This window comes from Thalassophryne amazonica, chromosome 2 (assembly GCF_902500255.1).
Source record: "Thalassophryne amazonica chromosome 2, fThaAma1.1, whole genome shotgun sequence".
Classification (NCBI taxonomy): Eukaryota; Metazoa; Chordata; class Actinopteri; order Batrachoidiformes; family Batrachoididae; genus Thalassophryne; species Thalassophryne amazonica.
The window spans coordinates 117,468,276-117,484,432 of NC_047104.1; the positions used below are offsets into that span (position 1 = coordinate 117,468,276).

At 42.6% G+C, this 16,157-nt stretch overlaps 1 protein-coding gene across 2 annotated transcripts in view; it reads left to right on the top strand.

The window, feature by feature from the left end:
- Window positions 1-16,157, top strand: part of gpc6a (glypican 6a) — a 743,431-nt gene that overhangs the window by 392,476 nt on the left and 334,798 nt on the right. For both annotated transcript variants that reach the window (XM_034192493.1, XM_034192502.1), the window contains exon 3: window positions 9,645-10,036. In XM_034192493.1, coding sequence (XP_034048384.1) covers window positions 9,645-10,036 — 392 coding nt within the window. The remainder of the gene's footprint in view (window positions 1-9,644; window positions 10,037-16,157) is intronic.

Here is a 16,157-nt window from a genome sequence, read left to right on the forward strand (position 1 = left end):
CCTGTAGGGCTCTGTGTTGAAGAGTCCTGATCACCCCAAGCTTGTGTTCAAGGGGGTGGTTTGAGTCAAAGAACAGATATTGGTCAGTGTGAGTTGGTTTTCTGTAAACCCCTGTCTGGAGCTGCCTGTTCTCTCTAATCGTAACATCACAGTCCAAGAAGGCTAAATGGTTGTTTCTGGCATCCTGCTGTGGAGGGGAGCAGAGATCGATCACTAATGATTAAATGCAGAGTGGTGCATACAGAGCAAAAAGAGAAAGAAACAGTGCATCATGGGAACCCCCCCAGCAGTCTACGTCTATAGCAGCATAACTAAGGGATGGTTCAGGGTCACCTGATCCAGCCCTAACTATAAGCTTTAGCAAAAAGGAAAGTTTTAAGCCTAATCTTAAAAGTAGAGAGGGTGTCTGTCTCCCTGATCTGAATTGGGAGCTGGTTCCACAGGAGAGGAGCCTGAAAGCTGAAGGCTCTGCCTCCCATTCTACTCTTACAAACCCTAGGAACTACAAGTAAGCCTGCAGTCTGAGAGCGAAGCACTCTATTGGGGTGATATGGTACTACGAGGTCCCTAAGATAAGATGGGACCTGATTATTCAAAACCTTATAAGTAAGAAGAAGAATTTTAAATTCTATTCTAGAATTAACAGGAAGCCAATGAAGAGAGGCCAATATGGGTGAGATATGCTCTCTCCTTCTAGTCCCCGTTAGTACTCTAGCTGCAGCATTTTGAATTAACTGAAGGCTTTTTAGGGAACTTTTAGGACAACCTGATAATAATGAATTACAATAGTCCAGACTAGAAGAAATAAATGCATGAATTAGTTTTTCAGCATCACTCTGAGACAAGACCTTTCTAATTTTAGAGATATTGCGTAAATGCAAAAAAGCAGTCCTACATATTTGTTTAATATGCGCTTTGAATGACATATTCTGATCAAAAATGACTCCAAGATTTCTCACAGTATTACTAGAGGTCAGGGTAATGCCATCCAGAGTAAGGATCTGGTTAGACACCATGTTTCTAAGATTTGTGGGGCCAAGTACAATAACTTCAGTTTTATCTGAGTTTAAAAGCAGGAAATTAGAGGTCATCCATGTCTTTATGTCTGTAAGACAATCCTGCAGTTTAGCTAATTGGTGTGTGTCCTCTGGCTTCATGGATAGATAAAGCTGGGTATCATCTGCGTAACAATGAAGTCATCAACATATCTAAACCAGTGACTGGGAGGGATGCCTGTGAAAGATGCCAAGGCTGTCTTCTCCACTCGCTCCATGTACAGATTGGCCACAATGGGGGATACCGGTGACCCCATCACACAACCATGGATCTGCCTGTAGTAATTCCCCCTAAATAGGAAATACATGGTGTTAAGACAGATCTCCAAGAGTTGGCAGATGTGGTCTGGTGTGAGGTTGGTCCTTTCAAGTAGAGACACGTCCTCCAGCAGTCTCTGCCTCACAGCAGAGATGGCCTCAGTGGTGGGGATGCAGCTGAACAACGATGTCACATCAAATGACACCATAGTTTCATCTGCCTCCAGCTGCAGGTCCTTGATCTTGTTCACAAAATCTTGTGAGTTCTCCACATGGTGGTCTGAGTTACCCACTAGAGGAGCCAAAATCCACTTGAGGTGTTTGGCCAAATTGTACATGATTGAATCTGTGCTACATACAATAGGCCTGAGTGGCATGTCCTGTTTGTGGATTTTGGGCAGTCCATAGATGCATGGAGTGGCATCCCCAGGGTACAGTCTGTAGTATGCCTGCCTGTCGATGAGAGGAGAAAGAGGGACTCACCCAGGAGAGGCGTCTATCCCATCATTAGGAGGGACAGCTGCCCTGTCATTAGGAGGGTGCTTACTAGAGCACAATAGGTGCTAATTAGAGCTATTGTTTAGTCACTAGCCTATTGCAGTCTGCCTCTCGGTAGGAGGGGTCTGGATAGGTTGAAAACTCCAGCTTTTGTGGCTTCTGTTTATTCTTCTCTACTAGAGTCAAGACAGAAGTCAGACTACCAGAGCAAGAATTTTAGCTGAGGAAGCTACTGTGATTTGAAGCAAAACATCCTCGCGTCAAGCAACCCAGTCCAGTCGAAGATTCAAACTTCTCTACTATGGAAACCACCTGGACAACTGAGAGCCTGCACAGAAACTCTTGATAAGTCCTAATGGTTGCAAGATGCCACCACTATAGTCTGACAAATCTTGCAGTGTTCCTACAGTCTTGATTTGTTTGCTGCTATCTTGGAGGCAATCTTGGATATTCAAATCAAGTTATACAGCAAGACTGTACAGGACTGTACCATGGCCATCTTAGGGTGCCTTGACACGCACAAATTTGATCCACACACTGGTTTGCATTCTACCATGACAGAGAGTAAACTCATTGTAAACCATTGTAAACTGTGCCCAGCTTTCAGCAAGTGCGCAAAGAAAATTTTGAAATGTTCAAAATCTCTGGCAAGCATTAATTATGTGAACTTCCTGTGAACATTGCACAAACAATGCAAAAACGCTGAGTGTCAGTGTGAGTCATTGCTTCAGTGCACCGCATCTCAGCTCAGTTCATCTGAAAGATTACGATGAGATGTTAAATCTAACCCCCAGTCTCAATTCTCTTTTGTACCCCTTCCACATTTCCCTACCCCTACCCCTACGCCTACCCCTTTAAAACAAGGGGTAAGACGAAGGGGTATGCAATAGTATTAGTGTTAATAGTATTAAAAATTAATTAATTAGTAATTAATTAATGCTGTTTAGAAAGTTATAACTTGCCAAAAAACTTTACAGGCAGTTGTCTATGACAATGTTGATACAATATTTATAATGAAAGCCGTTTCATTTGTGCGGCTCTTTTGGCGCCATGTTTGTTTTTTCAGAGACAGCAGTAAGCTCCTCCTACCCCTCTAAATGGAGTGTGCATCCAGATTCACTCCAAACGGAGGGGTTTGAAGCTCTCCGCCTTCTCCTCCGCCTTGCTCCAAAAAGAGAATTGAGACACCCCTCTGTCTCTCGTGCCCACGCAAAACGGAGGGGAAGGGGTAAGGGGAAGGGCCAAGGGGTAGAATTGAGATTCAGCCTAACATAAACATAATTTTACAGATACCCAGAAGAAGGAATGAAAATGCAACTGTTTTACCAAGCCATTACAATATAAATAGTACAAATAATTACTTTTAAATGTTTCCAGATGTGTTGTCCTTGTCATGAAGCACATGAGAGAGAGAAAAAAAGCTGCAACTGTAGAAATTCCTCTGATTCCAGAAGTGATTAGACGTGGGTGGCTTCATCAGTCAAACTCTGGGAGCAAATGATTAATCTGCTATGAAATAATTATTTTAAATAATGCAGCAGTGGCACAAAGTGTAGCATCCAGCAGAACAAAATGGGTTGCATTGGCACAACGAATTGCGCGGCAGTGCCGGAGTAAGATGTGCGCAAGTGTCAAAGTTGCTTTACTTGAGTCTTGATAGTCTCAGTGTTGTCTTATGCAATCTTACTTGTGTGTTGATGGAGTCCTAATTGTGTCTTATGCAATCTAACTACAGTCTTGATTGCATCTTATACAATATAGCTACAATCTTAGTTGAGTCTTGATGATGTCTTATAGCATGTTGGTGGAGTCCTGATCATGTTTTGTGTCATCTAACTACAGTCTTCACAGTGTCATAATGGTGTCTTATACAAATTCACTAGAGTCAACATAGAGCCTTCATTGTTCTATTCATGGTCGTTCTTTGTTCAATCATGATGAATCATCGGGTACATTATAAGAAGGTCATGGTGTTGTTGTGCTGTGAGTTGGCAGGATGGGGTCTAGAATTACCATAACAAATCTGACTGGTAACTTGCTTCTGATGGATTGTTTGTTGCTGTGACGCCACTCTGAAATTCACACGGTTGTATATGCTTCATTTATTTCTGTTTAGCACTCTTCTGGTTAATTGTATCTACTCTGAATGTTATTTAACAACTGTCCTGTTGTGAATCGCTAGCAGTTAGCATTCGCTAGCGGTTAGCTTTCGCTAGCTAGATCGACCCCTCCCCTCTCTGTCGTTACTTTTTATAGCTGTTGTTTTTTTACCCATTTAATACTTCTGTTTGTTTTTCAGTCGAACTGCTGTGAATTTTAAGTAATTATTTTATTCCTGTGTAAAATCTTAGGAGTGGTGAGCATTTTCGCTAGTGGTTAGCTTGCGATAGCTATTTCGGACCCCCGTCATCATTTTTTTCATTTCATTTTCTTACACTCCTGTTAGTTAACTAACTGTTTAGTGTATTTTATAGCTGTTGCTTTTTTACCTGTTTAATACTTCTGTTAGTTTTTCAGTGTAACTGCTGTGAATTTTAATTTCATTTATTCATTTATCTGTGTGAGCCTTAGTAGTGGTTAGCTTATCCATTGTTGATTAGCTCGTGTTTGCTTGGCTACATTCTTGAATTTCTTACTGCACAAAGTACGCTACTAATTCTACTTTACACCCTCTGTAAATCCTGTGTGATGTTGGAAGATACGGTGGCTCTCTTAGAGAGCCGTGTCCATAAGTTAGAGGAGCTTCTTAGCTCAGTGGAGTTAGATGTTATGGGCACTCCAGATGAGGTTAGTGTTGGGCCGGCAAGCGAGCCCATTAGCATCAGCTTAGAAATGCCGGCTGTGGAGTATGGCTTTCAGACTGTGGCTAGGCGGAGGAAGCACCGTAGGGCTTGGTGCCCGGTTGTGGCACCCCGATCACACTCGCCAGTGCGAACTGTGAATCAGTTCTCCCCCTTGGATTTGCCAGATGTGAATTCTCTGAGCCCACAAGTGACTTCCACTCCTGTCTCCAGGCCGAAACACTGGACGTTAGTGATAGGGGATTCTATCACCCACAAAGTCAGGTTACAGACACCGGCTGATGTTAAATGTATTCCTGGGGCCAGAGCTCCCGACATTGCATCTCATCTTAGGGTGCTGACGCTGCAGAAGGGAAGACAGACGAAGGAACATGACATGAGATATAGTCACATAGTTATTCACGTTGGCACCAATGATATCAGGATGAAGCACTCAGAGGTCACAGAAATGAACATAGAGAGGACTTATGACCTTGCCAGAAAGATGTGCATGCATTGATTAATAGTCTCTGGTCCCCTCCCCTCCCGGGGGAACTGATGAGGCGTTTAGCAGGCTGACATTGTTAAATAGGTGGCTGGCGCAGTTTTGTAGACAGCGAGGCTTTAGCTTTATTGATAACTGGCCTTCATTCTGGGGCCGCCATGGCTTGCTGATGCCGGACGGCCTCCACCCTACTGGGGAAGGCACCGCCATCTTGTCTGCGAACATAGATAGACCTCTACAGGGAGGGTAACATTAGGAATCTACAGCAGGCCACGGAGCAGGTGATTAGAGACCCTGCAAGGCTTATGACAACTGTGGGTGTGGAATCCATTAGCTTAGCGGGGAATTTAGTGCAGAAAATCCTCTATGGTGATTGTGCACTTTATTTGCCGGGGGGGAATTTCAACAAGTTGAGACTGTGGCCTGCTTCCGTAGTCGTGTCCATAAAAATCATAGAGGGATTTGCTTTCCAAAGTTAATACCCATTACTATATTGGATGATGTTGAAATTGAGGATGGCCCAGTGGTTGTTCCAGCAATAGCAAAGATTTTGTGTCTGCTACCTACAATGCGCAGAATGTCTTAAACCTAAACCTACTTCGAGGCATCTTATATATGCTAATCTGGAATCACCCCTAAACCCAAACAGTTCAACTGTCAACCCCACTGAGGTCCTTAGACTGGGTCTCATTAACATAAGATCACTGTCCTCAAAATCATTGTTGATCAAGGATCTAATTATTGATCATCACTTAGATATGATTGGGCTATGTGAAACCTGGCTTAAACCTACAGCTGTCCTACCCTTAAATGAGGCCTGCCCACCAGCTTATACATTTAGTCACGTCCCTCGTGATGCAAAGCAAGGCGTGGGTGTTGCTCTTATTTATAAATCTAGGTTTAACTTATTTGCTGTTGGGCGTTACAAATATCACTTGTTTGAGCATCTGATTCTCCGCTCTACTCAGGATATTACACATTGCCAAGGTCAGAAGAATAAAAATCAGTCATATTACGTTGTCACTGTATATAGGCCCCCTGGCCCATATTCTGAATTCTTAGATGAATTTGGTGCGTTCATCTTTAACTTGTCAACTAGTGTAGATAACATTCTGATCATTGGTGACTTTAACATTCATATAAATAAGCCTTCTGATCCCCTCTGCAAATCATTTATGGAAATTGTGGATGCATTAGGATTTCGGCAATGCATTCAGGATTCGACCTACATTAGTGGAAATACCCTGGATCTGGTTCTCGCATGTGGTATTGCTGTCACGAATATTGACATCATGCCTCTTACATCAGTGGTGTCTGATCACTCACTTATTAAGTTTACAGTTTCGCTGCCGTGTTTAGTGAAACAACAACCTCATATATCATTACGGCAATGCATCAACTCCTCAACTAAGACTGAAGTTGAAGCTAAACTGCCTGATGTCTTAGCTTCACATTTGACAAATACCCAGTCAGTAGACAGACTTGTGGATAGTTTAAACTCAGTGCTCAAAACTACACTCGACATGATTGCATCACCTGTGTTAAAACCGCGCTCCCCCAAATCACAGTCACCTTGGTTCAGTGATTATTTGCGTGACCTCAAGCATAAAGCAAGAGGTCTAGAACGGAAATGGCGTCATTCAAAATTAAAAGTATTTCACCTTGTGTGGCGTGATGCTATCTTAGACTATAAGCATGCATTACTGGCTACAAAGCGGACTTACTACTCTGAATCAAACTACTCTGATCAACAAAAACAAGTATAACTCAAAGTTCTTGTTCGACACAGTGGCAACACTTATGCATGGACACCACCTGTATGTAGTTCACTCTCCTTTTACAGCACAAGATTTTCTGGATTACTTTAGGAAGAAAATAGAAGACATCAGGTTAAACGTATCCCGGCATGCCTTAACCCAGCCACTACACCCTGCTATTGAGGTGGGCGCCACTACTGAGGTATTACCTAGATTTACAGAATTTGATAGTATCTCACTAGGCATGCTGACAAAACTCGTAATGTCAACAAAAAGCACAACCTGTTTATTTGATCCTATACCAACAAAACTGTTTAATGACCTATGGCCCACTCTTGGGCTGACTGTGCTGGAAATTATTCATCTTTCTTTAACTTCTGGATCTGTTCCTAAATGTTTCAAATCTGCAGTGATTAAACCATTACTTAAGAAACCTAATCTTGACCCTAGTGTATTGACAAACTATCGGCCGATATCAAATCTATCATTTTTCTCTAGAATTCTGGAAAAAGTGTTGTCACAGCAGCTCGTAGACTATCTTACTGAGAATAATCTCTTTGAGCCACTGCAGTCTGCTTTTAGAAAATATCATTCCACAGAGACGGCTCTCACTATAGTGGTGAATGATCTTCTGCTTACAATGGATTCGGACACCACTACGGTTCTGTTGCTATTAGATCTCAGTGCTGCATTTGATACAGTGGATCATCATATTCTACTAGATAGGCTGGAAAATCAATTTGGGATCAGTTGGAGTGCCCTTGCATGGCTGATGTCATACTTGACCAGTCGTTCTCACTGTGTTTTGTACAGTAACCATACCTCTAACCTTAGTGACATGAAATTTGGGGTTCCACAGGGGTCTGTCTTAGGCCCCCTGCTTTTCTCCCTTTATATAGCACCCCTTGGGCACATATTGCGGCATTTTGGGATTACCTTTCACTGCTATGCAGATGATACTCAGTTATACATGCCGATAACTGCTGGTAATCTCGTTCACATAAGACCCTTAGAAGATTGCCTTGCAGCAGTGAGAAGTTGGATGTCTAGAAACTTCCTACTTTTAAACTCTGATAAGACTGAAATGATGGTTCTTGGTCCAGTGAGACATCGGCATCAGTTAACGCTCAGCCTCGGCTCGTGTGTCATACATCACACTGACAAAGTGAGGAACCTTGGGGTAATTTTTGATCCTTCGTTGTCCTTTGGCCTCCACATTAGAAATATTACTAGGACTGCTTTCTTCCACCTGCGAAATATAGCGAAGATTCGTCCCATCCTGTCTATGGCTGATGCTGAGACCCTGATCCATGCATTTATCTCTTCTCGATTGGACTACTGCAATGTTCTGTTTTCTGGTTTACCGCAGTTGAACATTAGGGGTCTCCAATTGGTTCAAAATGCTGCAGCCAGATTTTTGACACAAAGCAAAAAGTTCGACCACGTTACACCCATTTTGGCATCCCTTCACTTGCTTCCTGTCCCAGTGAGATCAGACTTTAAGGTTCTGCTACTAACCTATAAAATTATTCATGGACTGGCACCTCCCTACCTAGCTGACCTAATTAAACCTTATGTACCAGCCCGGGCTTTACATTCTCAGGGTGCAGGACTACTTTGTGTCCCTAAGGTGAATAAGAAGTCTGCGGGTCACAGAGCTTTCTCTTATCGTGCCCCTGTTCTGTGGAATGATCTCCCTGCGTCAATAAAACAGTCAGATTCTGTGGAGATTTTCAAGTCCAGATTTAAGATGCACTTATTTTCCCTTTCATATGGCTAGCATATTGGTACAGTTTTGTTTTATGATTTTTACTCTTTTAATTCATTTAATAGTAATTGGAGCGGGCTGCCGCCTCAGCTTTACCTAAATTCTGGGTCTTTTAGTGAAGTTTAGGGCTAGTGGCCGGCGATCACCTTAATATTTCTCTGTTTTTCTTGTTGTTTAATGCTAGCAAATTATACAGTATTTTTTGTCTTTCTGATGCCTGATTCTGTATTTTCTCTCCGTTTAAGGTACAACTCCATCCAGAGATGGGAGTTGTATTTGTGTTGGCGATCCTCCTGTCCTGTGCGCCAATAGCATTTCTTGTATATTCGTCTGTGAATTGTTCTGTGAATTGTTCTGTAATTTATGTTTGTAGCATGGCCCAAGCAGAAGGTTACTTTGAGTCTGGTCTGCTTGAGGTTTCTTCCTCAGAGGGAGTTTTTCCTTACCACTGTTGCTCTGGGGGTTGGTAAGGTTAGACCTTACCTGTGTGACGCGCTTTGAGGCAACTCTGTTGTGATTTGGTGCTATATCAGTGAAAAGAAATTGAAAAATTGAAATTGAATTGAAATTGAAATTGATGTGCTCTGTTTATGCACAGCAAAAAAAGTGTAAAAAGCAAGTCACAAATGTGTGATATCACATTTGTAATCGCAAGACAGTGGAATCAAGTGTGTTGTATGTGAGCATCTATCACACCATTTTTCCTCGCATGTGTGAAAGAAGGCAAAGGGTGAGACTCACCCTTTTTAACTGAGCTTCAGGGATGTGCTGATAAGAGTTGTATTTTTGCACAACCATAGCATGATGAGGGATGGTGGCCAATTTTTTCTTCACCACTTCCTACCAGTCCCAGGACTCAAACCAGCAGCCTTCAGCACCATAGTCCAGGGTTCTAACCACTGAGCCCATCATGTTCATGTGTGAGAAACCTGTCCATAGCATAATTATGATGTTGTGAGATTGCATTGTTACATATAACAAGTCTGTTCCTTCTTTCTCCCCTCTTTCTCTCGCCTCATCCAGAGTTTTTCTTGGAGCTGCTGGACAATTCTGAGAAGTCTCTCAACAGTATGTTTACACGGACATATGGGAAGTTGTACATGCAGAACTCAGAGGTGTTCCAGGACTTGTTCACTGAGCTAAAGCGCTACTATACAGGAGGCAATGTCAACCTGGAGGAGATGCTGAATGACTTCTGGTCCAGGTTGCTGGAGCGCATGTTCCAATTACTCAACTCCCAGTATCACTTCACAGATGACTACTTGGAGTGCCTCGGCAAATACGCAGATCAGCTGAAGCCCTTTGGAGATGTGCCCAGAAAACTGAAGGCTCAGGTCACCAGGGCCTTTATTGCTGCACGGACGTTTGTTCAGGGACTAATGGTTGGTCGGGAGGTGGCCAACAGGGTCGCCAAGGTGAGTTTAACTTTCTCATCATTGCTTTCCAGATTGCCATTGTGAAACACAGATGATGAATGAGTCTGCTGCATTTTGTGAACGCTGTGTGTGTGATTGTGTCTGTTGAGATTTGATTGCCTGTCTAGAAAGCTGTTAATGATGGAAACGACATACAAACAAAAGAGTATACATTAAAGTACATGCATCTGCCAAAATCCAAAATTCTCTATTTTGCAAAGTTTAAAGAAATATTTTAAAACCTTTAAGCATCTTCATGTAGGTGCATTTTCAAGAAAATTAAAAAGTAAATAAATAAATAAATACATAAAAAAAAAAAAAAACATGGCATTACCACAAGTAAATTTGGTGCTGGTTGTATAGTCTTCCATTCAATGCTAATTTATTCCCAATTTATTCTGCATTACCTCACCAGAGTTTGAAAGACTTTTCCCCTGTGATTCGTTCAACGCTGTTCAGTTGGTCTCTTCAACAGAACCATTTTTCTCACCTATTACTGAAATACATGTGAGAAAAAGCATAATTTAATTGGAGTCAAACATCAAATTAGGAATGTGTGGTTATTGTCAAGAAGAATCATGCACTAAATAGAAAGTTGTGGTTTTTGTGTGATTTTACCTCAAAATCTGTAACTAATCTCAGCTGTTTCCTGAGATATACTTAGGGCCGTTTTACTGGTGTCAATGGTCACAACAGCCATTTCCACTTATTTGTTAGAAAATGTTATAGTGGATGAAAGCGAGGACTTCCGGTCACCGAGTAGTTTAGGCAAATAAAAAATCTCTTGATTGATCCAGTTGTTGATTTAATTGAGGTCAAAGGCTAAAAGAATTGATTTTGACCCATATGGTTTAAAAGTCAGCAACAAGATGCCATGACACACTGGGAAGCCAGTTTCTCAGCATGCTGCTCAATGGTCAGGAAGCACTGCGACACGGCTGTACATGTGCTAGTGTTAGCACCAAGGGGCAGAAGAAACATGGTAAACCTTCAATTTTGACAGTAATTAAAAAAAAAAAAAAAAAAACATAAAAATGAAACAGAAAGTGACAGGCATCACAAATACGAGGTCTGTTAGAAAAGTATCCGGTCTTTGTATTTTTTTCAAAAACTATATGGATTTGAATCATGTGCGCTTGCATCAGACAAGCTTGAACCTTCGTGCGCATGCGTGAGTTTTTTCACGCCTGTCGGTTGCGTCATTCGCCTGTGGGCAGGCTTTGAGTGAGCACTGGTCCACCCCCCTCGTCGGATTTTTATTGTTTAGTAATGGTGGAGCGACTGCCGCTTTATTCCATGAAAATGTTTTCAGAAACTCTGCCAGACAGCCAGATGGAAACCATTTGAAAGATTCAGATGGCTTTCGGTGAAGATTCTATCGGTATCACACGGATTAAGGACCATTAAAACTGGATTAAAAACGGCCCACGGCAGCGGAAGGTGCACCGCGCCCCGAGCGGCCATCGACAGGTTGGACCGAGCAGATCACTTCCAAATTTAAGGCTCTGTTGATGCAGGACGTCGTGTGACTAGCAGAGAAGTTTCAGAAGAGGTCGGGATCAGCACTTTATCGGCACATTCCACTGGTAAAGGAGATTTTGTAATGAAAGACGTGCGGACTGATTCGCACGTCGGGACGCAGCTGCTCATGGCGCTGGACAAACAACACCTCCGTGTTGGAAGTCTCACAGGACAAGTTGGAACATGCCCAGCTGTTAAACAATTTCTCAGATACAGACTCGACTGAAAAGCCACCGAAAGCCGTCTGAATCTTACGAATGGTTTCCAACACGGAGGTGGGCTGTTTTTAATCCAGTTTTAATGGTCCTTAATCCGCGTGATACTGATAGAATCTTCACCGAAAGCCATATGAATCTTCCAAATGGTTTCCATCTGGCTGTCTGGCAGAGTTTCTGAAAAAATTTTCATGGAACAAAGCGGCAGTCGCTCCGCCATTACTAAACAATAAAAAACCGACGAGGGGGGTGGACCAGTGCTCACTCAAAGCCTGCCCACAGGCGAATGACGCAACCGACAGGCGTGAAAAAACTCACGCATGTGCACGAAGGTTCAAGCTTGTCTGATGCAAGTGCACATGATTCAAATCCATATAGTTTTTCAAAAAAATAAAAAGGTTGGATAGTTTTCTCACAGACCTCGTATAAATAGACCACCAGAGTGCCCTTTCAATGGAACTCTGGATGAAATCTGCACTAATTTCATGAAAATGGTTTGAACAACATTAGTTTGGCATGTAAGGTAAGTTGAGGGATGCATCAGGAATGACCTAGAGGAGTACAGGAGCCTAGTGAAGGACTTTGCTGCCTGGTGCCACACAAACCATCTACAGCTCAACACCTTGAAGACAAAGGAGCTGGTCCTTGACTTTGGGAAGTCCAGACCAAGTCCATGACCAGTTCTGATTGAGGGAGCTGAGGTGGAGGCTGTGGCTGGACAGCAAACTGGACTGGACAACCCACACCAACCACCTGTACAGGAAGGGACAGAGCAGGCTGTACTTTCTGAGGAGGTTGCAAGCGTTTAACATCTGCAGGAAACTACTGCAGATGTAGATGTTCTACCAGTCCATACTAGCCAGCATCCTCTTTTACCAGTGGTGTGCTGGGGGGGGTGGGGGGGGGGGCAGCACATTCAAGAAGGACACATCCAGGCTAGACAAACTAATCAGACGGGCTGGCTCTGTGGTTGGAATGAACCTGGACTCTCTAGTGATGGTGGCAGAGAAGAGAACACTGGACAAACTGCTGGACATTATGGATGATGTCGGTCATTCTCTGCACACAGTCATCAGCAACCAGCGGAGCCTTTTCAGTGACAGACTGCTCCTCCCCAATTACAGGTCCAACAGACTGAATAACTTCTTTGTCCCTCAGGCCATCCGGCTGTACAACTCTTCACTGAGGGGGAGGAGGATCAACAGGATGACAGAGGTTGGGAATGAGAGGAACAGTAGTAGCCAGTAAACCAGTATTGATCAGTATGTCTGGTATTTATATTGTGTATTTATATTCATATTTGCAAACTGTTTTTCTTTTTTAATTTCACTTTTGATACTCTGTGTGCTTATTACCCTGTGTGCTGCTACTTGAACCTCAATTTCCCTGTTGGATTCTTCCCAAGAGATCAATAAAGTTCTATCCAATCTAATCTAAAACAACCCTTGCATGGCTGTGCTGTGTCAGTTGCCAACATAACAATTTGTTTCGATTGCAAAGTTTTTACTTGGTTTGCCAAACAGAGCCAGTAAAAAGAATTGCATCTGATAAGCTCTTTATTAGATATATTTGTTCTATTTTTAAAGTAGAAATTCTGAGTTCCAAGTTTCAATTGAATACAGCACAACCATTTAACCTTGCACATGCATTTCCCTCTTGATGATCTCTACCAAACCTCATAGAAGAAATTTATTATGTTTACCATGGCATTTATCTTAAAATATATTGTCAGTATAATTAGCTGTAATTTTTGTGACATGCCACAAAAATAAAGGCACTTTATAATTACTAGATATCAACATAAATTAAAATTAGTCCAGTTTCTAAATGATCTGGCATGTGGGCAAAGACAGACACCTGGAGAGGAATGATTGGGAGGAATGCCCCCCCCCCCCCAATCTAAATCCAACGGCCTTTTGTTATTGGATGTCTGTGCTAGTCATGACTGTCGATAACAAACACCATGTTCAAATATAAGGATGCTCATAAGTGTTCATGGTACCAGAGCACCCTAGGGCAAAGATCAATGATCGATTTTGTGATCGTATTATTTGATCTGAGGCTGTCACCAAGGTAGTCAAACAACTTCACAGTGGCAAAGCCCCTGGGGTTAATGAGACATCTCTTCAACATTGCATGGCGGTCTCGGACAGGGCCTAAGGAGTGGCAAACTGGGGTGGTGGTCCCCTATTTAAAATAGCAGACCAAAGAGTGTGGCAATTACAGGGGCGTCACACTACTCAGCCTCCCTGGTAAAGTCTACAAAAGGGTGCTGGAACGATAGTCAAACCTCTGATTGAAGATAAATAATGCGGGTTCTGTCCCGCTCATGGAACAACCAACCAGCTCTTCACTCTCACAAGGATCCTGGAGGGTGCCTGGGAGTATGCCCATCCAGTATTTTTTTTAATTCCTTCAATGTTAAACATAGGCATTTTTTAATTTTTTTTTTTTGTTTGTTTGTTTTTTCTGACTTTGACCTTTGGTATATGACCTTGAAAATTGAATCAGTTCTTGCCTATCGGGATATGAATCCTCAGTCAAAATTTCATAATGATATATGAAAAACTGTGGGCTCCAGGCTGTTCACAATCAGACAAACAGACAGACAAAAATAAACAGGGGTGAAAACATAATCTAACACATCATAAAACCCCCCACAAGAAATCACGTGTACAAAAGTAGCCTTTGCCCTGAAGCTCAAAATTAACCTCAGGTGCATTCTGTTTCCACTAATCGTCCTTGAGATATTTCTACAGCTTAACTGGAGTCCACCTCCAGTTAAGCTGGTAAAGGTAATTTCATTTGATTGTGTGGGTACCTGGTCAAACAGGCATTCCAGGTGATTAGAGAACGGACCAGCTACCAAAGTCAGGTAGCAACTAAATTTTTGTATCTGGAGCACATTGTAGGAGTGTCAATTGCTGTGCAGAAGACTGCCCTCCAGAACTGGGGCAGGAAGCAGCACCACAAATGATGGCAGTACTTGAGTGTCTGCAGGAAGGCAAGGCAGCTCATGGAAGGACCAAACCTAAGATTTTCCAGGGAGCTAGTTGGCCTGCCTAGAAGTATAACAGGTACTGTGACTGGGACTCTCACAGATCACAACCTATTGAACAGACAAAGAATGGTAATGAGACTCCAACAGGTCAGTACATGCACAGCCTATGGAGAGGAACCTGAGATGTCTCTCCACTTTTTGGGCCAGTGTACAGCATAGGGTAGACTGAGGCAGGGGTTTTTAGGTTCCTTTATTTTGGAACCTGACCAGATTAGGAAGCTAAAGATAAGAAACTTGGGATCCTTTATCAAGGGTACCAAACATTTTAACTAAGTAGGTTAATTTTGGGGGAGCAATGGGCCATTTTGTGGCTTATGCTGATAGTCCATCCCCTCGTCCCTTCCCTAACGTAACCTACAGCTTAATTGAAGTCCACTTAGGGTAAATTCAGTTGTTTGGATATGATTTGGAAAGGCACATACCTGTCTATATACGAGGTCTATTAGAAAAGTATCCGACCTTATTATTTTTTTAAAAAACCATATGGATTTGAATCATGTGTGATTACATCAGCCAAGATTGAACCCTCGTGGGCATGCGAGAGTTTTTTCACGCCTGTTGGTGACGTCATTCGCCTGTGAGCACGCCTTGTGGGAGGAGTGGTCCAGCCCCCTCGTCGGAATTCCTTTGTCTGAGAAGTTGCTGAGAGACTGGCGCTGTGCTTCATCAAAATTTTTTCCAAAACTGTGAGGCACATCCGAGTGGATACCATTCGACAAATTAAGCTGGTTTTCGGTGAAAATTTTAACGGCTGATGAGAGATTTTGGATTGTTTCTATCGCTGTAAGGACTTCCCACAGAGCGGGACGTTGCGAAGCGCTCCGAGGCGACGTCGCCATCCTGTTTCAAGCTGAAAACCTCCAAATTTAAGCCTCTGTTGACCCAGGACGTCGTGAGAGAACAGAGAACTTTCAGAAGAAGTCGGGATCAGCAGTTTATCCGGACATTCCACTGTTAAAGGAGATTTTTTAATGAAAGACGTGCGGACGGATTGGCGCGTGTTTTGAACATAATAGTTTTGAGTTTGTAGCGTCAACAGCAGATGCTACTATTATTATGAACACCCCCTTTTCTACTTTTTTTTACTAATAGCCCACTTTCATAGAATTAAGAGTGTGCATATCATGAATGCTTGGTCTTGATGAATTTATGAGAATCTACTGAATCTACTGGTACCTTGTTTCCCATGTAACAATAAGAAATATACTGAAAACATGGATTAATCTTTTTAGTCACATAGCACTACTATTACTCTGAACACTACTGTATAACCCCAGATTGTTGTTATCCATTTGGCTGCCCCTGTTTTGTGTTCGAGTCGCCA